The sequence below is a fragment of the Lissotriton helveticus genome, chromosome 1_1, assembly GCF_964261635.1.
Source record: "Lissotriton helveticus chromosome 1_1, aLisHel1.1, whole genome shotgun sequence".
Classification (NCBI taxonomy): Eukaryota; Metazoa; Chordata; class Amphibia; order Caudata; family Salamandridae; genus Lissotriton; species Lissotriton helveticus.
The window spans coordinates 76,947,108-76,973,176 of NC_136057.1; the positions used below are offsets into that span (position 1 = coordinate 76,947,108).

The 26,069-nt window shown below is 47.6% G+C and overlaps 1 protein-coding gene across 1 annotated transcript in view; it reads right to left on the reverse strand.

Annotated features, from left to right (window-relative positions):
- Nucleotides 1-238: 238 nt before the first annotated feature.
- The window catches only part of LOC144758603 (uncharacterized), a 49,629-nt gene continuing 23,798 nt past the window's right edge, over nucleotides 239-26,069 (reverse strand). The window contains 2 exon segments of the mRNA XM_078646437.1: nucleotides 239-1,299; nucleotides 1,377-2,748. Of these exon segments, the coding sequence (XP_078502563.1) occupies nucleotides 780-1,299; nucleotides 1,377-2,748 (1,892 nt within the window). The 3' untranslated portion in view covers nucleotides 239-779.

Consider the following 26,069-nt stretch of genomic DNA (forward strand, 5'->3'; position numbering starts at 1 on the left):
ATCTCCTTACATTCTTGTACGGCTGCTCGCAATCACGCTTCACAGATGACCAGAGCTGCAATTACAGAGCCCAGGTCTAGGACGGGAAAATGGCTCATCTTAATGATGCTGCCTCACTGGGGGCACATATGACTAAGCATGCTTGCGGCAGGGTCAGAAATTACTTCTCTAAATACTTTTAGCACAGGCATACCATTATGCACCGAGTGCTTGCTTTTTGAACACTTTTAGCTGGGACTTAAACATCAGTATGCCGCAAATCATGCCCTTAAATACCGAACAATGCTAATTAGTGTGTGGCCTTTTAAAATAAATTAATCTGAAAGGGACGGATTACGCCCAGAGAGCCACAGCTGCCTGTAAAGCTCTGCAGCCTCTCTCAGAAACTAGTGCAGCAAACGGCATGCGAAGAAGAAAGATGCTGCACAACTTGTGAACCTCTGCAACCCGATACCTGCCGTTTAAGAGGCACGCTGCAATGTTCTCTCCTCTTCTGCTGTGGTATGTTGCTAGGCCCAAGATCTGCTCTCTGTGCTTCTTCACGCAAGAGATCTTTTTTTCCACGCTGCTCGCTTTTTAATAGCAAGAGCTGCAAATGGTGCCTCAGTGATGTGTGAAGTGTATGCGCTTCGCAACGGAGTTTGCGCACTCGTGGTTATTACACTACATGCACTTACCCTACAGGGAACACTGGCCATTAAGCATTTTTTACTATAAGCCCTCGCTAAATTACAACATTCCAGTAAAACTTACTTTGGGGTAAGCAGGACATAAGATTGTTACAGTGAAAATGGATCTATCTTGTTTGTGTTAACTGGTGTTGTAGAAACATTCATTTTGAGCGAAGTTCCTGGCATAAACTGTGCAGTGATAGGGTTCAGTTTAGTGTGTATTATTTGGTGCCGTTGCATATGTGCCTTACCAGTAAAGCTCTTCTCACACACTGTGCAGTGATAAGGCCTCTTTCCTGTGTGTGCACTTTGATGCCATACATCGCCTTTCTTTCTGAGAAAAGCGCTTGGAAGACACTTTGCAGTGATAAGGTTTCTCTCCAGTGTGTTTGGTGTTATGAGACTTGACTTTTGATTTAAGCTCTTCTCGCACACAGTGCAGTGAAAAGGCTTCTCTCGTGTGTGTACGCTTTGATGCTGTACGAGGGATCCCTGATAAGCAAAGCGCTTGGAACACACAGTGCAGCAATAAGGCTTCTCTCATGTGTGTACGCTTTGATGCCGTACAAGGCTTCCGTTCTGGGAAAAGCGCTTTGAACATACAGTGCAGTGATAAGGTCTCTCTCCGGTGTGTTTGGTGTTATGAGACTTGACTTTTGATTTAAGTTTTTCTCGCACACAGTGCAGTGAAAAGGCTTCTCTCATGTGTGTAAGCTTTGATGCCGTAAAAGGGATCCCTGATAAGCAAAGCGCTAGGAACACTCAGTGCAGTGATAAGGCTTCTCTCCTGTGTGTACGATTTGATGCCGTACAAGGCTTCCATTCTGGGAAAAGTGCTTTGAACACACAGTGCAGTGATAAGGTCTCTCTCCGGTGTGTATTAGTTGGTGCGTTCGTAGATTTGCCTTTTGATTGAAGCTCTTCTCGCACACAGTGCAGTGAAAAGGATTTTCTCCTGTGTGTGTTTTTTGATGATGTACAAGGGATCTCTTATAAGCAAAGCGCTTTGAACACACAGTGCAGTGATAAGGTCTCTCTCCGGTGTGTATTAGTTGGTGCGTTCGTAGATTTGCCTTTAGATTGAAGCTCTTCTCACACTCAGTGCAGTGATAAGGCTTCTCTCCTGTGTGTACGATTTGATGCCGTACAAGGCTTCCATTCTGGGAAAAGCGCTTTGAACACACAGTGCAGTGATAAGGTCTCTCTCCGGTGTGTATTAGTTGGTGCGTTCGTAGATTTGCCTTTAGATTGAAGCTCTTCTCGCACACAGTGCAGTGAAAAGGCTTTTCTCCTGTGTGTGTTTTTTGATGATGTACAAGGGATCCCTTATAAGCAAAGCGCTTGGAACACAGAGTGCAGTGATAAGGCCGCTCTCCTGTGTGAGTTCTTTGATGCAGTGCAAGGGTTGCCTTCTCAGAAAAGGTTTTGGAACACACAGTGCAGCGATGAGGTCTCTCTCCTGTGTGTGTTCTTTGATGTAGTACAAGGGTCGACTTACGAGAAAAGCGCTTCTCACACACAGTGCAATGATGAAGTCTCTCTCCTGTGTGTACACTTTGATGTCGTACGAGGTCTCCCTTTTGAGAAAAGCGCTTTGAACACACAGTGCAGTGATGAGGTCGCTCTCCGGTGTGTATGCGTTGATGCTGAAGAAGAATTTGCTTTTGAGTGAAGCTTTTGGCACATATAGTACAGTGATAAGGCCTCTCTCCTGTGTGTACACTTTGATGCCGTACAAGGCCTTTCTTATTAGCAAAGCGCTTGGAACACACGGTGCAGTGATAAGGCCTCTCTCCAGTGTGTGTTCTTTGATTCTGTAAAAAAGTTGCCTTTTGAGTGAAACACTCTTTACACGTTTCGCAGGGATATGGCCTAAGGCTGGTGTGTCCTTTTTTGTGCCTCACAAGAAGTGCCTCATTGATAAATCCTTTGTCACACACATTACAAGCAAAGCGTTTCTCCCTCATGTGCATTCTGCGCCGTTTTTTTAAGTCGATATTTTGAGTAAAATTCATCTTTCCTCCGGAACCTTTATGGCTTTCTTTTGCATTCATACTTTCTAGAGGTGATTGTTGTTCTGCAAAATAGAAAAACATTGAAAATTACATGAAGAACATATTTCTTGAAAAAGCTGCATTGGTATAATATGGAGAAGTGAACAGTTACAATTCAGGGAAAAAATTTATGTTCTATGAAAAAGAGTCACACTTCCCTTTGAGATACAAATGGAGGCTAGTCCTCCTACACAAAGTGCGTTGACCTGGTCCTGCAGCAGGAGCATGCTGGGAAATCAAGTGATTCACAAGAACCACTGTTGGACATGGGGTTTCTGGTTGGCTAGGGTAGGCACCGAAGCCAGGCAGAACCCAACACTCTAGTCAGGGTAAGCCAGATACACACCTGAGATAATCTGCGCTCACCCTCTGGTAGCTTGGCGCAGAGCAGTCAGGCTAGTTTAAAGAGACAATGTGCAGAGCATTTGTGTAACACACTCACGCAGCAACACAGTGAGTAAACCACAAAAGAAAATCCATGCAGGATTAAGTAAAAATTGATTCTATATTGTACATCAAACAAGACCAAAATGACTTAAATCACACCGTTGGTGCAAATAATGCAGGTTTGTCAGAGAAAAACACAAATTACTATGAAAACATAGGTCACAGCGCACTTGCGCTCTTATTACACTTCATATGGTAACTGAAGAAACCAAACACAGGGCGCAGGAGCACCTAATAAACGCTGAACAGTAATTGAGCTTGAGTCTTCCAGCAGTTCTCCTCTATGGACGACCCTGCGCCATTCTTGAGGTCATCTCCAGAGCAGAGACAATGCTGAACAAGAAATGCCCCTCACGCTTTTGAGAATTTGGAGCCCGCCGGGGCCGCTTGAATCGCGTCTCTTTGCCCAAGGGAAACCAAGCCACCCGTGAAGGAGAGCAGGGCGGCTTTACCACTCTGCTCGACCCAACCCACCGCACAGTACCTTTGTGGGTGCAGGGTCACTGTCCTCAGGGCATCTGTAACTTGCTAACAATGTTGTCATGTCTCGGGAGTGGGGCCCAGACATTGAGAGCTTTGTGTAGTATACTCGTTAAAACCAGAGGGCGAGGCTGGCTGGAATGAGCCTCAGAATGCTGTCCTGCCACATGTTACGGAACAACGAGTCATCGAAAGGCCTGCCTTGAAGGCTGTGTGCAGTTCCTGTAGCTCTGCAGCCTTGGACGCAGCACTGTATCACCTCAGAGCAAGTCTTCAGGGGGCTGTTCCTCGAGTCTCACGACCAGAGGGGACACACTAGTTTATTCTTGGTGGCATCTGACAATGGCGATATCTTGCCAGACTCCGGGGCGAGGTTCACAATACAATTCAGCTGCAGTGAGCACGCTGGCTCAAGGACGTGTTTGTTTCTCTGGTAACGCCTCAAGGTGAAACAACGCTGTTCTCGCTAGAAAAAAACGCTCACCACATGCTGGTTTGTAAAACATGGAGCACTTCCCTAGAATGCACAGAGGCACTCCCCTGGTCAGAGTGCTGCAATGTAGGCCCATGGTGCACTGTCCTGTAATGCACAAAGTTTTACCTTGGTGTGGAAGGGAGCACTGGCGACATGCTAGCCCTTGTAAAATGGGCTCACCCAGCAGAAGTCTTGGAGAAAAGAGGCAACAAGGTCTTTGATGGCCCTGAGATCTCAAGAGAACAGGGGACAAGCAAACAAACCCTTGGAGAGCACTTCGGGGCACAAAGGGAGGTGGCAGGCAGCAGACAGCACATACAGTTAGGTTGCAGATTGGTAGTCCCTCCTGCAGCCCAGCAGCAGCAGGTCAACACAACAAGGCAGGTAGTCGAAATGGTGGTTGCTCCTGGCAGCACAGCAGTTCTCATGGCAATGAGCAGTTTGTAGAGCCAACAGTGTTTGCCTACAAGTCCCAAGCAGCGTCTAAAAACATGGGCTCAGAGCTCCAGTACATATACTCAAAAATGTCTTTGATGAACTGGTGACTTCAAATGAACCATCAGAAGTGTGCAACAATCCCTTGTAGCCCATTCCTTGCGCCAGACGATCAGTAGGGGGTAAATCAGCACTTGAGTGCGGGCAGGACACAACCTATTCAAATGTAAGTGTGAATCGCCTCTCTCCCAGCCCAAGAAGACTATCAGCATGCAGATGAATGCAGAAGTATCCCCTGTCACACCCAGCCCCTCCCATTGGGAAAGATTGGTTGTCATGGCTCTTACAAACATGATAGTTTCAGGGGTTTCTTTGTGGTTGAGTGAGGGCGTCAAACGGTAACCTCAAAGAATAATGTTCAAAACACCTTCGAGGTCAAGCTTCCCCAATGCAGAATGCTGAACAGCTTTTTTTAGAGTACTCATGAGGCGTTCTACCAGACCATTGGCCTAGGGTCAAAAGGGAGTGCTTTTTAATGCTTTGTATTGAGGTGATTTAGAAAGTTTTTTAATTCTCGACTATTAAAAGGTGGGTCGTTGTCAGATTTTAAGATTGCAAGTACATGTCATGTTGCAAAGATGCCATCTAGGTTTTGAATAACCCTGCTCATGTGTAGTGGATGAAAGGTCTTCTACCAATGAAAAATGGAAGTATTGATCAACAGTAACTAGAAGATGATGGCCATTATCCAGAGGGCCATAAAAAAATCAATAGCAGTTCTCTCCCAAGCATGATGTGGCAATTCTGACATAATCAAAGGTTGCTGACTAACTTGAGATGAAAGACAGTTGCATATGTGACAAGTCTTCAATTCTTTTTTGACCCTTTCGTCAAGATACGGACACCGGACTCGATCACAGACAGCTCTCTTAGTGGCAACTATTCCTCGATCTCCTTCTTGGGCAAATTCTACTACTTGTTGTCAGAGACTTTGGTGAATAACAATCCGTGTAACTTGCAGAATGAGGCCTTCCTGCGATACTGAAAGTTCATCTCTTACATTTCTGAACTTCATATACTTGCTGTCATTAGTGAGAGGTTTAGAATACTAGGTCCACAACGCTCAATTCTAGGAGGCGCTTTTGCTGTAGGAGTGCCAAATACCATTAACAATGCTTGGTGATCAGCCACTAATGTGAAGGGCTTTCCATACACAAACACATGGAAATTATTCACAAGGCAAAACCAGTGGCAAACTTTCTTTCTCCGGGTGCGAGTATGCACGTTCATGTTGTTACAGGCTCTTAACGGCACATACCACGATATGTCTCGCGGAATTTGGCGGTCCCTTGTGCTTTGCAAGGATTGTGTCTAACCCTACTGGGCTGTACTAAAGGGGGTGGTGATGGACGGAGCATCCAAACCAATCAAACACTCACACCCAGTCAAAAGATCTGGGTTTGATCCATCACCGTTCTTTAGCCCACTCTGCCACCCCAGTTCAGACATGGCTATATGCAAATCAGTCTGACACTCTGCCTCATGGGAACAGTCCAGCCCGAACTGCCAAGCCATGCCTTCCCTGGACCGGAAACAAGCTTCAGAGGACCGGTTTCTGGCATTCCAGACGTCTTCAGCCCGGCTTGCTTGAATCCAGTGGCAAAGTGAGCAAGGGACTCACGTCTGAGCATACCCTGCCACACTTATGGCGGCCAAAGCGGTACAAAAGGGGGTGGTGATGGGCGGAGCATCTGAACCAATCAAATACTCACACCCAGTCAAAAGATCTGGGTTTGATCCATCACCGTTCTTTAGCCCACTCTGCCACCCCAGTTCAGACATGGCTATATGCAAATCAGTCTGACCCTGTGCATCATGGGAACAGTCCAGCCCGAACTGCCAAGCCATGCCTTCCCTGGACCGGAAACAAGCTTCCGAGGACCGGTTTCTGGCATTCCAGCCATCTTCAGCCCGGCTTGCTTGAATCCAGTGGCAAAGTGAGCAAGGGACTCACGTCTGAGTATACCCTGCCACACTTATGGCGGCCAAAGCGGTACAAAAGGGGGTGGTGATGGGCGGAGCATCTGAACCAATCAAACACTCACACCCAGTCAAAAGATCTGGGTTTGATCCATCACCGTTCTTTAGCCCACTCTGCCACCCCAGTTCAGACATGGCTATATGCAAATCAGTCTGACCCTGTGCCTCATGGGAACAGTCCAGCCCGAACTGCCAAGCCATGCCTTCCCTGGACCGGAAACGGTCCAGGGAAGGCTTGTTCGGGCTGGACTGTTCCCATGAGGCACAGGGTCAGACTGATTTGCATATAGCCATGTCTGAACTGGGGTGGCTGAGTGGGCTAAAGAATGGTGATGGATTAAACCCAGATCAGTTGACTGGGGGTGAGTGTTTGATTTGCTCAAATGCTCCGTCCATCATCCCCTTTTGTATCGCTTTCATTGTAAACAGACACGGAGGATTTCTTTCTCAACGATTTAGACGATTATCAACTTCATTTTGCGTCGATTTGCCTCAATTGGTGTGACCGCTAAGCCTTGTGTGAGTACGTTGAAATTCACTGATGTAGCGTTTGGTCGGCCATTTTGTCTTCACACTGCATTGCACTTACTTTTATCTTCACGTTGTAAGTCATCACAAAATGATTCGCTTTACCACAGTCTATGCATATCTGTCCAATGGCGGGATATTTACCTTCGTGTGGAAATGACAGTCCATATCTGTAACACATTTTCTTTTTCTGTGAAGACAGATCCGTGTGTCCCTCGGCCTTGTACCTTGGCTGACTTTTCATGTTCATGACCGACGTACTTTGGGTGCCTACGGCCTCCATGTCAATCAGACGATAAGCCCACTTGTCAGCACAAGCAGCCTTGAGGACTTGATACAAGCTCAGTTTCCATCAGCATTCGTCGTTGAAATGCATACGACAGACATCCATTGAGCACTCTGAAGAGGGTAGCCTCCTCATCATAAATTAATTGAATTTACAGTGCTTTACCAAACATCCAGTCTTTCAACAAACTCATCAATGGTCTTACCTGGTCTCTGGCATTCTTGGATGAATATGTATCTTTTATAACTCACATTTGTCACTGGCTTAAACTTGACATTAAAGGCCTTTTTGATTTGATCATATGTCTTTTCACCTTGTAAATTCTTTTTCATGGTTACTTTCACTCCTTCATCGGTCATGTTTCTCAAGGTACTTTATACTCTTTTTCATCTATTGCATCTATGAAGTCTTCAAAAGTCTCTATCCATCCATCTATTGCCAATATTCAGTTTTTTTGCACTATCAAATGCAGTTGGCGGTTTTAAGAATGCAGCAGCCGTATATACAGTAGAGGACAGTAGTGGTCTCTCAGGCACTTCCTGTGGAACTTGATCAGACAGCGCTTCTCTAGCGCCTCGTGATGTGCTGGCTTCGGGATCAGCCTCAATGGCTTTTGGAGCTTGGATCTCGTCCTGGCTTTCCATCGAAGCACTGTATGTTATGGCTGTCTAAGGAGTTGTTCGGGGCCTCTTAGGCAGCAGCTTTGGTGGTGGGCCGCTTCGTCTGTGGAAACTAGGCAAACCCAACCCGACCCACTTTCTGGGACTGCTCTCCAGCATGTTGTGAGACGATGATTTGTTGATGGTTTAGACAAGGAGATACATCTTTGTACACTACAAGTACATGAAAGCAGATAACACTGGTCGATTTTGTGCTTAAATGTTTCTTCACAAACACCTGGTTAATCTCTGCTTCATAGCATGTGAATTTCAGTGTAATGTGAACTGAACTATTTCTATGTGCTTTCCTTGTCCGCCTTTAGTTTTCTTACTCCACATAGCGTAGTCGTATTAATTTGCGTAATGGTGCCATATATTCTATTAGAAGCTGTTTCATTCAGTTCCAGCGACATGTAGACTTTCAGTGTCGATATCTTTATCTTTAAGCATTTTATGCAGGCTGGCACTGTGCTGAGACTCCACCAGTGCCAGCATCGATTCTGCACTTCAACTGAGGCACATGTGGCACGCACGAGCAGTGTGCTGGACAACGGCAAACTCTCCGGAAGAGCGCTTTTAGTGTAAGGGCTTCGTATCCCCTATCTTGTCACCAGTTATAGCTTCCTTCCAGCCCAGGTACTCACCAATAACCAAGCCACACACGGAGAGTAGTTGAACATGTCTTGATTACACTGCGTGTACGTCAGAACTCAACATTCTACGCCGGCCTTTAACTCATCTCTCCAGCGTTTACGTCCCTAGCGATGATATACCTTGGAAGTCACTTATGAAGGATCGATGCTACTACTGCAAGAATAAGCTTGTTAGTTTCACTTGAAGAAAACAGCTATTGAATTTGTTAGACATGGCCCTCTCTACAGGGTCACCCGCAAGCTGGTGCCTTCACCCTTCCAATTTTTGCTGAATGTGTTTCTGTTGGTCTTAGGACACCCTCCCGTTCTACGCCACTGTGAACCCATGTGGTACCCTTTGCAAAAGCTCTCAGGACCAACTAGGCTACCCCACTGGTACTCCCTAGCAGTCTGTGGACAGGACCAGGCCCTATGCCACCCAGATGCCACTGGTCCTTGCCCATCCACAGACTACCCTGGCACATAGTACCCATTCTCCACTCTTCCCCTCATAAGGGCAGTTCTAGACAGCCACTAATCCTCCAGCCTAGGGTCCTCACCCTCAGGTTGACCAGAAGTCACGGCCGAGGCTCTCCTCCTCCTACCTCTCCTCCTAGGGTTCTGCACTCTGCTCCTTTGAGAGGTACCCTTAGAACACAACTCGCTCACCAGTTCAGGACCTCTGTCCAGCAACTGGCCTCCCAACCTAGGGTCTAAACCCTCAGGTTGCACCGGGGTCAGAGGCGTGGGGTTCCTCCCTCTGCACCCCTTTCCAGAGTTCTGCACCCTCCCAACTGGAGCGGTACCCCTGAAAGCCAAACCGGTCACGACACTGGTTACAGATGTCCCTCCGTCCAGGTCAGGCAGATCCTGAACCTGTCCTCCCAACCCAGGGACCAACCCCTGCGGTTGAACACTTGCCTGGTACAACAGGACTTCTGGGGGCGCACACAGCCTCAACCCCATGAGGGTAACACATGACTCATGTGTCGTGTGAAAGTCTGCCTGGCTGAGATCTCCCGACCCCTGTTCATCTGACAGCGTGCGAAGATCCCCCAGGACATAAGTGGTGTCACCATTGCCATTCATCGGTGACTCAGCCCTTCTGGCTGGCCCCTGGTTCTTCCACTGGGGAACCCATCCCCCTCTCACCCCTGAATCCGGACTTCTGCACCCTCCCAACTGGAGCGAGACTGCCAGACACCACAACCACTGGAGCTCTGTTTACAGACGTACCAGGGTCTCCTAACATTAGGAGATCCCCCTCAAATGGCTTCCTAATACAGCCTAGGCCCTCAACCTGGTGTTCCCTTAGGGATCCCTCCAGGCCCGAGACTGGGTTTCGGGCAACTGGGGACACACAGTCCCACACTAACTCCTACTCCACTGAGACAGGACGTGAGCCCCTACACCCCTCCCACTACACTGGGACCTAGCTGGGCTACACTGAACCTCTTCCCCCACACAGGGAAGATACCAAAGCCACTACTTTTGGAATCACTCTCCAATGCCTTGGCAGAACTTTGGGCACTCACCCAGAAGTGTGCCTCCTGTGCAAGTTCCCAAGGATTAAAGGATTCACACTCCAACAGGAGTTGGCACAAACCTGTCAAACAACGACTGAGCATGTGCTCTTTGATAACCATATTGATCAGTCCCTAAAAATCATGTTCCGGGTTAACCGTCACCCAATCAACCAGTGCATCATAACATTCATCTGCAAACTACCCCCAAAACTGGTGAGACAGTTTCTTACTGCCCCAGAATTTCAACCTGTACTCCTCTTCTTGGGAACAAGGTACCATACTTTGGGAACTGGGAATGGGACTTTCTGCACTGGACTCCATATTTCTGCCACCACTGGACCCCACCCTCACTGGTGAATCTAGAAAACCACAACTGCACTCAGGGGATAATCTACCCTCCAGAGCTAATTTCTCCCTGGCGAAGGCCCTCTCAGCCTCCGCCATCTTCTCCTGCGCTAAGACCCTTTAGTTCTCTAGCTTTTTCTCCTCCACACTTAGCTGCGCTATCTCCTTGGCATGCTCTAACCTGAGCTTCTACAAAGCCAGCTGATGCTCCCTTTCTTCCCTCTTATCTAGCCATTCCTCTGGGGATAGGGAAAGGGATGGGGCACTGCCCCAGACACTGGACCCAGCTAAAGACTCCCTATCTATGGGCTTCTCACTATCTAGTAGCGTCCCGGTCCTGTCATTTTATTCCTCCTCTTCAAACTCCACAGGCCCCCCCCCCTCAGACCCACCATCCTCTTGGCGGGCGGCCAGAGCCCTCATCTCCTCATTGCTCTCACGTTCCCATTCGTCCTTTTGCCATTGGATCAGGTTTTCCCAACGTTTTAACGTGGTGTCTGACCCACTCACTGCTATGTCTCTCTCCTCACAGAACCCCACCAACTCCCACATACTGTATCTAAAAAGACCATAGAAATTAAAGGCATACTCCATTTTGGCAGGACGCTCAGAGACACGTGCAATACAGGAGACCTAGGTGCAAGAGCTGCAACAGGGGTACGTAATTAAAAAATGACACTTTTAGGAGAAAAAAATCAAATAAAACTCTGAAACAATAATCCCCAAACACGTGATTATCTAAATGCAGGGTTTGTAGTGCAACCAGTTGTCGCTGTGGTACTGCACAAACGCAAGTCCTATCCTCACATCTGACCACCAATGTTAGAAATGGGACCTCTGGTTGGCTAAGGCTTGCGCCAAAGCCAGGCGGAGACCACCACTCTAGTCAGGGCACGGGAGTTACACGCCAAAGATAACCCCTGCTCAACCCTTTGGTAGCGTGGCACGAGCAGTCAGGCTTATCCCGGAGGCAATGTGTAAAGCGTTTGCGCAACACACACACACACACACAGCAGCAACACCCTAGACACACCACAAAGGGAACTCCACACAAGGTAATATAAAAAATAGCCTTTGTATTGTCATAAACACATTAGAAACATAATCACATAATATACACTGTGCCAACTGGCATTAGGCAATATTCACAGGGGATTATATACAGGACCAGGCCAATCGGGCCCTGGTCATAATCATCAGAACAGGTAAGTAAAACACAAGTAATGAAACAACCAGTAACTACTGGTACCATAATGACCTCAGCATTATCACCTGTAATAAACACATTATGTCTGCATCACTTTGGGCATACACACATTACACAATCTCATTAGGCATAAACACATTAGGATAGACCTCATACTCATAAATCACCCTAGGCCTGGCACCCTACAAACCTATTAGGCCCCCTGGCCAACTGGCCTTCTCAGGGGCTCAAATGCCCTATGTCTCAAATGTCAGGGCTGCTGCCAATGCAGCGGAATTCGCAGGGCGCAATTGCACTGGGCAGAGGAGTGTATCTCACTCCTACCTCATTCAGAGATGTCCCCAAAGGAATGCTGGCCTAAACGTGGCAGCTGCCCACTACTTGCTGGGCAGCTGTGAAATCCAAAAAGATGGGCACTGGCACCCTCTGTCCCCCACTGAGACTCTAACAAAATATGGACCCAAACATTGCAGCTGCCTGCGCTTCGCAGGGCAGCTGTGGGAATGCACTGGCAGTCCTGGCACTCACTGTGCCTCTGGCACTCAAAACAATGCCCCACAAGCAATTAGGACGGGCCCTGTGCACATGGGAGTCCCGCCCTGGGACTCTGAAAATAAACTCTGCCCCAAATGTTGCATTTGCCCACTGTCACGCGGGGCAACTGTAACAAAATCTTGCCAACACAGGCTCTCGTTGGAAATTAGACTGGAGAAGGGCCCAAAACGTTGCAGCTGCCCGCTTCTTTATTTTTTTATTTGAAAGGTTTTATATAGCGCTGGCTAGACCCAGAGGTATCAGAGCACTTTACATGAGCATCCGATCATAGTTACAGGTTACATCGTTACAAAGGTTACACAGTTATTAGAGCATGGCAACATAGTTACTTGTACGGTCAAGATAAACCATAAGCACAAATACGTAAGGGGAAAAGCAGGCATGGGGAAAGGTTATGAGGAGGGGGGAAGGAACTGGGGAAGTAGACAGGTAATCAAGGTGGGAAGGAGGAGGGGGGGTGAAGGACACAGCATGGAAAGAGGAGGGGGAAGGGCGACGGGGACACAAACCGGTAGACGAGTCATAGCAACGTCCAAAGTCCAGTAAGCTGTGATCCCAGGGGAAGTAGTATCACTTCTCTATCTCAGTTGCGGGAGGTTCCCTTTACATAGTGGACTCTCTCAAAGGGGTCTCTGAGACTCCAAGGCCTACAAACTAGATCCTACCCCAAAAAGGGCAGAGGAAGTGCTTTGGCAAGGGGTGCCATACCATACCTCAGCTGTGAGTGGCTGCCTTGGCGCAGTGGACTCTCTCAGCGGGTTCCTCAACAAGGGGAGAAGGAGTGCTTAGTCAAAGGGGACAAAGGACAGGGGGCTAGGTAGACTAGCAAGCAAGATGAGAGATTCAGGGGAGAGAGGATAGGAGCTAAGGATGTAGACAAAGAGAGAAAGAGTACTAAATGGGAACAAATTTAATTAATGAGTCATTATATAGCGCTGGCTAAACCCGAAGGAATCAGAGCGCTTTACATGAGGAACAATAATGTTGCAATTTACATCAGTTAAAAGTTACATAAGTATCCAGAAAAGCATTTATAGAACATAGGGGACAAGGTGAATGGAGCAAGGAAGGGTAAGGGGATAGGGTAAAGGGGTAGGAGGAAGATAGGACGTAGAGACGAGGGGAAAATCTGCCCAAGGTCCGGCTGGGTAGGTGACGGCAGGGGGGGTGGAGTCCACAACCCATCTCCTCTTTAGCTATATTGTAGCTCCACTGGGCATCAGCCAAATTGCTAGGTCTCCACAGTCTGGGGTAAGTTCCACAAGTTCCAAGTCCTGATGTGTAGGCAGGTTAGGGAATAGGTTCAAGGTCTGGTCATTGTCCAATTGTTGTCCCAGGGAAGTAAAACAACGTGTAGGGGGCCACTATGGAAGCCCTCCTGAGGTCAGGCAGGGGACTGTACTGTACACTGGGACACTGGTGGCTATCCTAAGGTCAGGCATCAGGCAGTTAAAGTAAGTATTCAGGACAGCAGCCCCCAGAGAATAACAAATCCAGCATGCACACACCGTCACATGCACAGACATGCACAAGCACACACAAATTTGAGCAAACACCCTCATATGTTCACTGACGCACGCACACAAGCACATAGATAGAAAACATCCAATAACACAAGCACATATAAAATTCTATGCTCTAATACAAAAACTCCCAAATACATGCACACGCAAACATTGTCACATGCACAGACATGCACAAGTACACACAAATATGCTCGCACTCTCATACACGTAGACACGCACACATACACAAGCACACATACAGAAACTATCAAAAACACAAGCACACATACAATCACATGCTCCAGAAAAAGAATACCCAAGGACATACACAAATACATGCACACACACACCATCACACGCACAGAGATGTACAAGCACACACAAATGTGCGCACAGACTCTCATGCATACAAGTATGCATACAGAAACATCCACACGCATAAGCACACATACAATCCCATGCTCTAATACAAAGACACTCAAAAACATGCACACAACATCGCACGCACAGACATAAGCACACATACAGAAACATCTGCTCGCACAAACACAAGCACACATAGAATCACATGCTCTAATACAAAAACACCCAAATACATGTCCACACCATCACACGCACAGACATGCACAAGCACACAGAAATGTGAACATAGTCTTTCATACATGCACAGGCGCACACACACACACGTGCGTCCGTACACACCCCCTCATACACGCACAGACGGACACACAAAAGCACTCCCATGACACATTTCTCCAGGACTACTGCAGCATTGATGGCAAACAATGGCAGGTTTGGACAGACTGTTGAAAGAAGGCTAGTTGTACACACAGGAATCGGCCAACAAGATGGTGGGCCCAATGACTATGTTATTTAGCACCTGACGCAGCATTGGAGATTATTGCTGATCTATGCTCCTGACTCAATTGTGTCCAGCAACACACAAGCCCTCTCCATGGCGAGCTTCTGGGGCACTGAGGTGGCATTGTCAGTAGGGTGCCCTTTTATGCAGGAACCCAGCGCCCAGTTCAAAAGAGCAGCAGGCCACCAGACATCCACACCGCCACTGGATAAGGGAGCACTCATCCAGTCTGTAGCACCAGCGGGGGTGGGAGCTTCACGGCTGAGTTCCCTGTTATCCAGCCATATCATCAAGATTCAGGGCCGCCCCATACCCCTGTTAAGCAGTCACAGCGGATTCAGATCTGCACCCGATCCTGACCGAGGGGTCCTCTCACCAGCAGGTCAGAGGCCCTTCGCCTCCAAGCGCTGTCGTCCGCAGGGCGCTCAAGACCGTGATCGCGTTTCAGGCGATTCTCACCACAGGAGCGCAGCAGTCGTCCCCGTTTCACTCTCACTGTAGTCGCTAACCTCCGTTGTGGCTTGCGGGGTCACAGCGCTGCTCGTACCTTGGACACAAGATGCATCACACCGCACTCCGGCCCGCTCAGGACTCTAGCTTTCAGCAGTTCCATCTCTTTCATCCTTTTGTTTATTTGCTCCCCGGGCTGCTGTACAGAGACTCTTCTCTGCGGCCGCGCGGGGTTCCAATGCTCTCGGCGGCCGCGCGGGGTTCCAATGCGACACCCTGCAGAAGCTCCCTCAGCATACGGGAGCCCTGCAGAAACACACCCTGCCTCTCCACTTCACCCGTGTCCCCTCCTGGGACCCGGAACTACCACCGCTACCGCAGGGTTCTCCCTTCCTCATGGGAGCCCCTGCGGCGCAGCTGAGAAAATGCCACAAGCACTGACAATGTGCCTCGAGCGCCACCAACACGGCGGTGCATTCCGCCCCCCTCACTCACTGGGGGTGCACTGGCAGATTTCTCTGGGTCCCGGTGGGTGGGGGCAGGTATTGACAATGTGTCTCGTCTCTCTCCCACCCCTGGGCTCCTCCTCACCTGGTCGGGCGGTCTCGCGCTTCTTTTGGTCCACGGAGTGCGGGGTAGGCTCCCGTCCGCTTCCTTTCTCTTTTTTCACAGGAGCACGGGGTAGGCTCCCGCCTGCTTCCGGCTTCTTGTGGAGGGCCCCGCCCACAACCAGGCCACTCTGCCTGGCTTCCAGGTCGCCGCAGGCAGTGCGGCGGCCCCTCTAGTAGATCCTCTGTGTTCTCGGCTGCGGCCTCACGCAGGGGGGCAGAACCAGCGGGGTAGGCTCCCGCTTCGTTTTTTTTAAAAAGTACTAATATGTGGAAACAGCGGATGTGCGGGGTGGGCACCAGCTCTTGAAATAAATATGATTGTGGGTGGGCACATGCCGGCAGCACACACAAATGTGGGGTGGGTTCCTGCTTCTATAAGGAGCTCGGGGGGAATCCTACACTCCAGGATTCGTGCGCAGCCTCGCGCTGCAGCAGGGCATGGCCCTCTCCCCTTAGGCGGCCCAAATACAGCGCTCACGAGGTGCTAGGCCACAAAAGTCCTCAAAAAGGCAGAAATAATCCTTGGTAATGGGGAGACCCCAGCAAAGTGCAGCCAGCCAGCACGCATCGGTGGTTCCTCCTGGCAGAGTGTCCTCACAAAGTAAGAACAAACACAACACAATTTCCTTTGTGTTACAGCATTGGGCTTGGGAAACCAGATGCAATTGGTTTTGGAGCACTCTGTTTACCAGGCTCCTCTTCCCTATTGTTAGGAGGGGGCTCAGTGACCAGCCGCACCACAGGGGGTAAAGCCAGCATTGTGGAGGGAAGGCACAGCCCTATTCAGGTCACAGGTGCAACTCCTCCCTCCCATGCAGATCTCTCTATTCATTACTGGGCTGACTCACCCTGTCTCCTGGAGCCACCCACACCATCCAGTCCCTGTCACTCACAAGCCAGACATGCAATTCACATCAGGCAGGCAGACACACAGCAATGCCAATGTCTAAAAGTGGCATTTCTCCACCACTCACCATAAATCTGTGCACACCATTGCCAGCATTTATTCTCACGAGTTCATACCTACTAAATTCGACCCTGCACTCCTCTCATACCACGAATTACCACAAACACACATATCCCCCATGCATTCCTGTGGGAGGGCAGGCCAATCTCACCACACGCACTTAGAGAGCGCACACACTCTACACTGGACACAGTGCTAAAGTGCCAGAGGTCTAAAATCACTACCACCATGTCAGAGCTCAAGGCAAAAAGTTCAGGGATGAACCTGCCAAAAGGGCCAAGTCCAACAATGACTTTATCCGGGGAGTAGTATGATTTTACAGCAAGTTGCAATAACTTAGCATGGCCAGACTATCAGGCACAATCTGTTTTAGGATTTCACCCGATGCACTTGGCTCTTCACAGGGTATCCTTCAGGATAACAACGGTGTTCTTCTTGTTCTATCTGGTGGTGGTGACTTAACAGCTGCATTTCTTATCCCTATGTCATTGTTACAATTGTGTAAGATACTTTCTATATCCTCTTGCAGCCTTGAAAAAGTCTCTATGACATATGCCTGCCTGTCTGTAATGGATTTTACGTCTCAGACGCAAGAAAGGTGAATAATTGTGGAAACAATAAATCACAACAAACATCTTTGATCTTGCAGTACTTCTTTACGGGCCACAAGGCATGGCCATTGGACTTCGCTGAGTGCTTCGGTATTCCTCTGCTCATTTGGAAGCGAGGTGCTGGCAGGATAGGCCTCTTTGACTTAACGAGGGGGGAGCAGCTGTCACTTATCACAGTTGCACATCACAAAGGCTCTGCATGAGCACTCTCAAAAAGAAGTTATCACTGGTCTTTTGTGACTCCAGACAAGCTGGACCCAGGGCAAGGAGGAAGGGGATGCCTGACACGTCATGACGGTGGAAGCCTCTAGAAACTCCTACTGGTGGGCCCCAGGTATAAATATTGGACTCCAGACCGCAAAAGAATGAATGAGGTCCCAGTGCCACCTACTGTCCCTTCTAATACTTCATGCCAGTAAAAACAACTCTCAACAAAGTCCCACAAAACTATAGTGTCAGAGACAATTTACATCAATGACACCTAGTGACCCCTCCTAACATATCTCACCATTAAAATTAACTCTCAACGAAGTTCCATGCTATCTTGCGAGTATGCTGTGTCTTTATATTGACACTGTTATTCTAAGCCTACATAGGGATTGTTTTGCCCATCTTATTCCAATATTATCTCGTGCATATACTGTTATCTCAGAATCAGAATCAGAAAGTACTTTATTCGGTTAAAATCATTAACCATAAAAGTGACAACATGAAAATTACACTTTATACAAATCTGTTTTAAAACACACGGTTTCATTATATTTCATTTACACCAATAGTTTTTCGTAATTTAAGAACATGTTTAAAAAAGCTTGAAAGTACAACAACAGTTAAAACTGTGTCCATTCTCTGACATTCTAGAAAAGCTAAACAACATCTGTTTAAATTCATGTATTTAAGGAAGGGGATTAAAACTTTTCTGCGAGGTATAATATAAAATTTACAAAAGAATAAAATGTGAATATCAGATTGGGGTGAGGAATCATCACAAGGGCAGGTAGGTAAATGTCGCGACCATAAATTCATTTCTGGGAAGGACAAGAGTCTAAAAACAAGATTTAATCTAAAACGGGTTAAGAGAAATCGATCATAAATTGACATGAACAGGGTCAATAATAGGGCTGTACTTTTACACCAGCCAATATTAAATTGTGCGAGGCAACTGTCTTTTTACTGGTTTCCTCTCGCCTTCTTTTGTCCTCAAGGTAGTCCAAACTCAGTTTTTCAGATGTTTTCTGGGTATGTTTCCCATGGAGGATGGGTCCTCGTAATATTCACGGTGTCCAATATCAATCAAAAAATGTTTAATATATGCTAGCCAGTCAACGGTACCCATATTTTCCATATTTAATATATCCTGTATCACAGCCCGATTAACTACACATTCGTTAGTAGTCCATACCCTGTGCCACAAGAGAATGGGCTGTATTCTAATTAAGTCTGATATGTGGGGTTGGCCCAGTTCCATATGACAAATATAAGTTGAAACGCTCTGCGGTACAGCTAGAACATCCCCCAAGAATTTATTTTCAACAATTTGTAATGGTTCTATATTAGAAAAACCCCAAAGTCCCACACCATAGAGGGCTACAGATGTACATGTGGCATTATATATAGTCAAGATTTCTCTTATTGGTTTATTACCCAGCTTTTACAAAAAAATTTTGATGGCCATTATAGTTTTTTGGATCAAAACAGTTCTGGCCTTTATTGCACTTGTCCATCCCCCCAGTTCATGGAACAAAATACCCAGATAAGGGAAAGAAGTAATATTTTCCAAGGGAACGTTATTTAAAAACATACTTTTCATCTTTTTCCCAGATTTTGTACCACAGTTCATTGAGTATGTTTTACTGCAGTTAATTTTCAGGTCTAAGCTCAACATGAACTTTTCGAAGGATAATAACAATTTTTGTAAGGCCAAGGGGGTAAGGGCCATTAGGACGGCATCGTCCGCATACATGAGTGCAGGGATCAACCTCTTCCCCACCCTGGGCACATCCCTGCACTCCTGCAGGAGCCGATGTTCAAGTCCATTAATGTAAAGAAGAAATAAGAAGGGGGCCAGAACACACCCCTGGCGTTCTCCGCGTCCCACTCCAAATCTTCCAGTACATTCTCCCCCATGGCCGAATCGGACTGAGGCTGTGGCTCCTGAGTATAAGTCTCTCAGGAAACAGATGATGGGAGCTTCCACGCCTAGCCCTTTCAAAATATCCCACAATTTAGTGTGTGATACGCAATCAAAAGCCGAAGACAAGTCAACGAACATAAGATATAACCGTTCACCTTTAACCCTTGTATATTTTTGTTGGATAATCATTAAATTTAAACATTGTTCAACAGTTCCCATGCCTTTCTGGAAACCATACTGCAGGTCGCTCATTATTTCATTTTCCTCCGCCCAATTCTGGAGTCTTGCCAAAATAATTCTACCAAGAATTTTTACAGATGAATCAAGGAGGGAGATTGGCCTATAACAAGCACAATTTTGTCTATCACCCTTCTTGTAAATCGGCACAATAATCGAGGTAAACCAGGATGAATTTAAACCATTGGCAAGTGCGGCATTAAAAAGCTGTACCAACACTGGGCCCCAGATCTCTTTGTTTGCTTTATATAGGTCTGCAGGGATCCCGTCAGGGCCAGCAGCCTTGCCACCCTTCGTTGCCTTCAACCCGGTTAAGACTTCCTCCATGGATATCACCAGATTCTCCTCACCCATTCCATCGTTAACCATTTTAGGAACATTTGTAATATAAGGAACATCCTGCGAGCTATATAAGTTTGAAAAATGTTCCACCCATTCAACTTCGGTAATCGCCGTCTCTATGCGAGCCTTATGACTATCAAAGAGGAAGGGAGTGTTAACAGCCCTCCAAAAAGCAGATGCATCCTTCGACTGTGCAGCCTCGCAGAGGGCTTCTAGGGCCTCCTTTTTTATAGCGTTTTTTCTATTTTTCAGGGCCTCATTATAGGTTTTCCTCAACCCTCTTATTACTAAGTGATCCCGGGGAGACCTGTGGATAGCATGTTTCAAATTACTTAGTGCCCTGGTGCAAGCGGTATCGAACCAACTTTTAGTACGCCTAGTCCTGTTTTTTACCTCCACCCACAGACTTTTCTTAATTTCAAGAGCTATTCTATCAAAATGCTCTAATATCTGATTGCACTGAGACGTCTCCCCAAGACAAATAGAAAAACTATCTGAACAGGCATTTAACAGCTTTGCAAGAAACAATTTGAAGCAAGAATAAAATCAATAGTGGACATGGCTCCTCTGCCAATAAATGTGGGCCCAAAAGAAGTAGGATTCTGAGCTATTTTGTTTGCAAAACCCAGGTCATACATGAATACTAGTTCATTAAGTAGGTCCCGATCAAAGAGTGGTCAAAGTGTGTTAGATTTATATCTTGTTCTAACATTAGGCCACAAATCCCCTTTTTTCCCTTTGTACAGAGTGGACAGTTAAAATCCCCCCCCCCCATAAAATTATCATTTCCTTATTGGATTTGTCTATTTCATGTTGTATATCTTCCCTAAGCATTTTTAAAGTATTTGGGATTTTATCTTTCACAATGTTATTGTAGAAATTGATCAAAACTACATTAACTCCCTTTTTTAAGTTTAGGGTTATTACTTGATAGTAACTAGAATTAAACTTAAAACGTACTTTCTCATATTTAAGCTGATTAGAGAGAAGTGTTATTAGACCTCCCTTCGCACGTCCGTGTTGGCCCCCCTCAGCCGGGGTAAAAAAGGTTCTATACCCACTTATATACACCGGGTCCGTGGTCCAAGTTTCTTGAAGAAGCACGATGTCCCGCCCATTTAGGATAATCTCCCAGGATGGATTATTTATCTTGTTCTTTAATCCTGCTACATTCCAAGATAGAAATGTACAGGAATTCCTTTTTTTATTATTTACTTCCATATCTGCCGGGGGGGTATTACAGGGTGACTTTTTACATGGAGGTCTTACTCCTCCACTATTATCCCCCACCTCTGCCTCCTGGGATGTTCAGAATGTTACAGGGAGGCTCTTCAGCGTCACCTAAAGGTAAGATAGTTTTACATCCCTCCCCCGGGGTGGACATTTTAAAGTTCTTTTTGGAATCAGCCACATCTCCTGCACTCAGAGTATTTATTTGATGGGTATCCTGTTTTTGTCAATCGACATAGTCAAGGCCCGAGAAAACATCGAATCTATTATAGATTGGTAGATTATAAGATGGAAGGGGGAAATCTCTATTCTCCCAAAAACGATTATTATTTCCATAATCTAATCCAGGAGTTGTTGGGAGAAATTGCCTTTGATTAAAATTAAGCTGTCTCCGAGTTTGGGATAAAGGAATCTGACCGTATCCACGTCGATTTGAGCTGAACCAATCAGCGGTATGCCTTACTTTATCCCTATCTCTAGGGTTTTGCCCTGGGCAATTAGGATAGAAGTAGCTAAAATAGTGGGTAGTAATAGAGTCGCTACTTCTTGACTCATACCAATCTCCTATATGCCGGACCGCTCTGTGATCTTTAAAATTTACAATAATAACATCCCCTTTCTTGTCTTTGGGTCTAGAGCCCACCCAGAATGATCGCCTCACAGTCAGGATTTCTCCATTAATATGGGCAGGCAGGGGTTTATTATTATGTAACCAATGTGTCACTTTGTTTCGTAAGGCTGATGTCCATAGGTAACTCGGGGACACCCGCCATGACTATTGTGTAAGGAGCAGCTTCAGGTGGTAGGTCAACAATTCTCTCTCGGTGCCACTTTCTATTATGAGAGTTTGCTGTACCGTTCTCCTTAATAGCCTTATCGTGCGGTATCTCTGGCCTTTCTTCCACAATCATATTTTCCCCACCTTGGCCACCTACTATACTTACAGCTTTAATTTCAGGGTCGGGCTTCTTTTTTAACAAAGATGAAGATAGAGTGTTTTTTAGTATCGGACCAGTTGTTTTTACCCCAATTTGTGCAGTTTTTGTAGGGGGGGCTAAACAAAGTGGAGCTTGTTTAATAGCAGTCATCATTGTAACAGATGAACCACTAGATTTTATGAGATTCACCCCCTTTGCCAAATCAGCTAGTAATAGCGTGTTTTTCCCTACTTTTTTATCTAACTGATCAAGTTTAGTGTTACACAAATTTATTTTTTCTAGCAGGGGCTGAATTAACACTTTTATCAAGCTTTCAAATTTTACTAATAATCCACTCTCACTAAAGGAACAAGGGTAAGTTATCGTTTGAGGTACAGTCGGAGGGGATGATAAAGTAACCACATCGGTCACTACTGCAATTGGACTCATCTTCTGCACTTTAGCTTCCCTGGTCTTCATAGGACAACCCCTTCTTTTTTTAGTGATATTAGTATTAGTGTTAGAAGATGACACGTGCATTATGTTTGGAGATGATGCTGGAGAAAATCTAGGGGAATTTGATAACCCTTCATCAACATAAGTGCTAAACAGACTCGTGCGGGGTTGTTGAATACTAACAGGAGTACTTACAATGGAAATCTCAGTAGTAGAATAATCTGAAACTTCCCCTTTATCCCCCTGTCTCCTTTGTTAGATAACCTGTTATCTTCCATACTACTATGTATATGGGTTATCAATGGGGATGTCCCTAAATGACCCGCACAAGTACTTTTATATGTCGTGCTAATCACTTGGGTGCTCTTTTTAGCTATTTGTGCTTTTTGATTTTGCTTCCCCCTTCTCTTTCTTAATTTTGCCTTTTTAAATATTCTTGCTGGGCGTACGTGGGGTGTAAAATGTTCTTTTTCCATGATATCTAAGTGATCGGCAAGTCTTACGGCATGCACCTGTGCTATCGCAGTGACCACTTTCCCACAGGCAATAGGGGGGTTTTTATGCGTAGATATATCAATTAACTGCGCCTCATCCTGGTTCAAAGAAAGATTCCCGTGACCTAGAGAGGCCCGTCTATCACAATTAATCTGGGTTATTTTCTGGATTAAATAGTTATCCATAGGCCCTTTGTCTAGTTTCTCCTTAGACATCATACTAGCTTAATTTCATACAGATTCTGAAAAAATTGTAAAAATAGTTAAGATAGTTAATGACAACAAGACAACAGGCCTTCAGCGCTCAGAACCTGAACTTAGATATATATAACAGGAGTTCACAAGAAGTACCTGTATAAAGAGTGTCCCAAAGGTACCAGCGTCTAGTGCCCAGTCCAGTCTCCTCAGGCCTCTGAGGGCCTCAGAGGGCCCGCCCTTTGCCCGGGCTTCGCTCCGCGCTTTGCCCTGCGCGCGTCCCGCTAGCGCGTCTGGGGCAGTCTATAAATAACGGAAGGGGGTGGGAAGAGGACCAGCTGCGGCGAGTCTGAAAGCGCAGCGCCCGCTGGTCCTCGCAGTCCCGCAGGGGTGATAGCGTCCCTCGACGGCTCCTCTCCAAGTCAGGGAGTCCTATGAGGTTGTTGCCTCGAGCGGCTCCCGCGAAGCGGGGGCCGCGAGGAGTGGGCAGCAGGCAGCAGGAATTCCACGTGAGCAAACAAAACAACCTTTAGCGGCAGCACAAGACGCACCCTGCCCGCAGTTCTTTTAATCCAGGCGGGAGGGGGCGGGAAGAGGACCAGCTACGGCGAGTCTGAAAGCGCAGCGCCCGCTGGTCCTCGCAGTTCCGCAGGGGTGATAGCGTCCCTCGACGGCTCCTCTCCAAATCAGGGAGTCCTATGAGGTTGTTGCCTCGAGCGGCTCCCGCGAGGAGTGGGCAGCAGGCAGCAGGAATTCCACGTGAGCCAACAAAACAACCTTTAGCGGCAGCTTGAGTTATCTCAAGTTGATGCTGCTTCCTATCCTACCATGTGCCTATAGCAGAGACCCATCCTTTGTGATGTCTACTTGTCTATGCTGATATTGATATACTACCTATGATGTGAGTGTACAACTTGTATATATGCCTTCGAATATAAAGGACGTTTCTGCAGACTGACCAATAAACTCCATCACAACCTCCAGCTCCTCGATACCATGGCCACTAAGAACCCAGTGACATCAACAGACCCACCGGCGCTTTTCGGCATTCAAGGCCCCCTTTTCCTCAAAGGGATCCTACCAGATTGCCTTGGTGACCTTTTTCACACGCCTCTGACACTCGCATCCCACTCTTCCAAAGAAGTGCCCACCAACTATCCACTGAAGGCCCCAATGTTACAATCAGGCGGCCATCTCAGCTGTTGGAGGCTGCCTCTTGACCACTATGCACAGCTCTGAATGCTTCTCCTGAAGTCTAACTTTGGTTATCCCCAGAAACAACTTCTGAGTATCACTTCAACTTCGGGAGCGTTGAAAGATACGCCCCCAACTCATTTCTGCAAAACCTCTCCAAACATGCTGCTAAAAAGTACAAACACAAAATCCTTAAAGAACACCCAGCGACACTAATACCAGACATCTTCTACAATTCAACACACGGAAGTCTTAAAATGGACTTCATCTTCTACACTACTCCCCTCGCGGCTCCCGTGTCTCTCTGCCAGTTTTGCCTTCTGTTGCTTAGCTGCCCTTGCATTTCTGTGACCTTTCTGCCCTTTCTTGTGAGCTTTCTGCCTCTGTGCCACTCATTTCCCCCCGTTATTTATGATCTTTCTACCCTTTCTTGGAACCTTTCTGCCTCTTCTGCCGCTGCTTGTCACCTGACTGCCTGGTTCCTGCCTCCTTGCTGCCTCCTGGTTTCCTGGGTTTTTCCCTCCCCTCTGCCCTGTGCGCCAGTTCCCCCGCCCCCGCCGCTCCCGATCCGGCCTTTGCCCACCGCTGTTTCCCTGCGGCCCCGCCCCCCTTCCACACCCATTTGCCTCCCGCTCCCACCTCCCGGCTGCTCCTCTCTCCCAAGCCACCTCATATGCAGGCCGCTGGCGTGCCTATGGCAAGCCCATCTGAGCCCGTCCGAGCCTGGACAGCGCCCAGGGCCAGAACCCCTGGTCCCCGGGAACGCCACGACACCAGAATCCACTACGACGCCAGCACCCTCCACGCACTCAATGCCAGCTGAAACCACACCTGCTTCTAGGCCGCCCCGAAACGGACCCAGGGACCCTTCTCCTGCCACACCTGCAGCTTCACCTGCTACAGAAGCACCAAACCTCTAAGGACTGGACCCAACCACCTCCGCTGCATACTCCTCAACACCCGCTCAGCATGCAAACACGCCGTCGAGCTCTGGGATCTGCTCGACACCTCCGCCCCAGACGTGGCCTTCCTGACCGAGACCTGGTGGAACGACTCCTCGGTGCCCGACATCGCCATAGCCATCCCGGACAGCTACAAGATCACCCGCAGAGATCACGCCATCGGAATCGGAGGAGGAATAGCCTTCGTCCACAAGTCCAGCCTCAAGGTAGCCACCCAAGCAGACAACACCCTCAACACCGCCGAACACCTGCGCTTCTGGATCCACACCGACCCCAACACCACCCTCAGAGGAACACTCATCTACAGACCCCCCAGACCCCGGGCTCAGTTCAGCAACTCCATCGCTGACCTCGCCAGCACCTATGCACTCCCCTCCATGGACTACATCCTCCTCGGGGACCTGAACTTCCACCTCGAGAACAACAACGACGCCAACTCCGCCATCCTGATCGCCAACTTTGCCAACCTCGGTCTCAGACAACTCGTCACCGCACCCACCCACGCAGCCGGCCACACGCTGGATCCCGTCTTCTCCACAGGCTCCCACGTCGCCTTCGACCA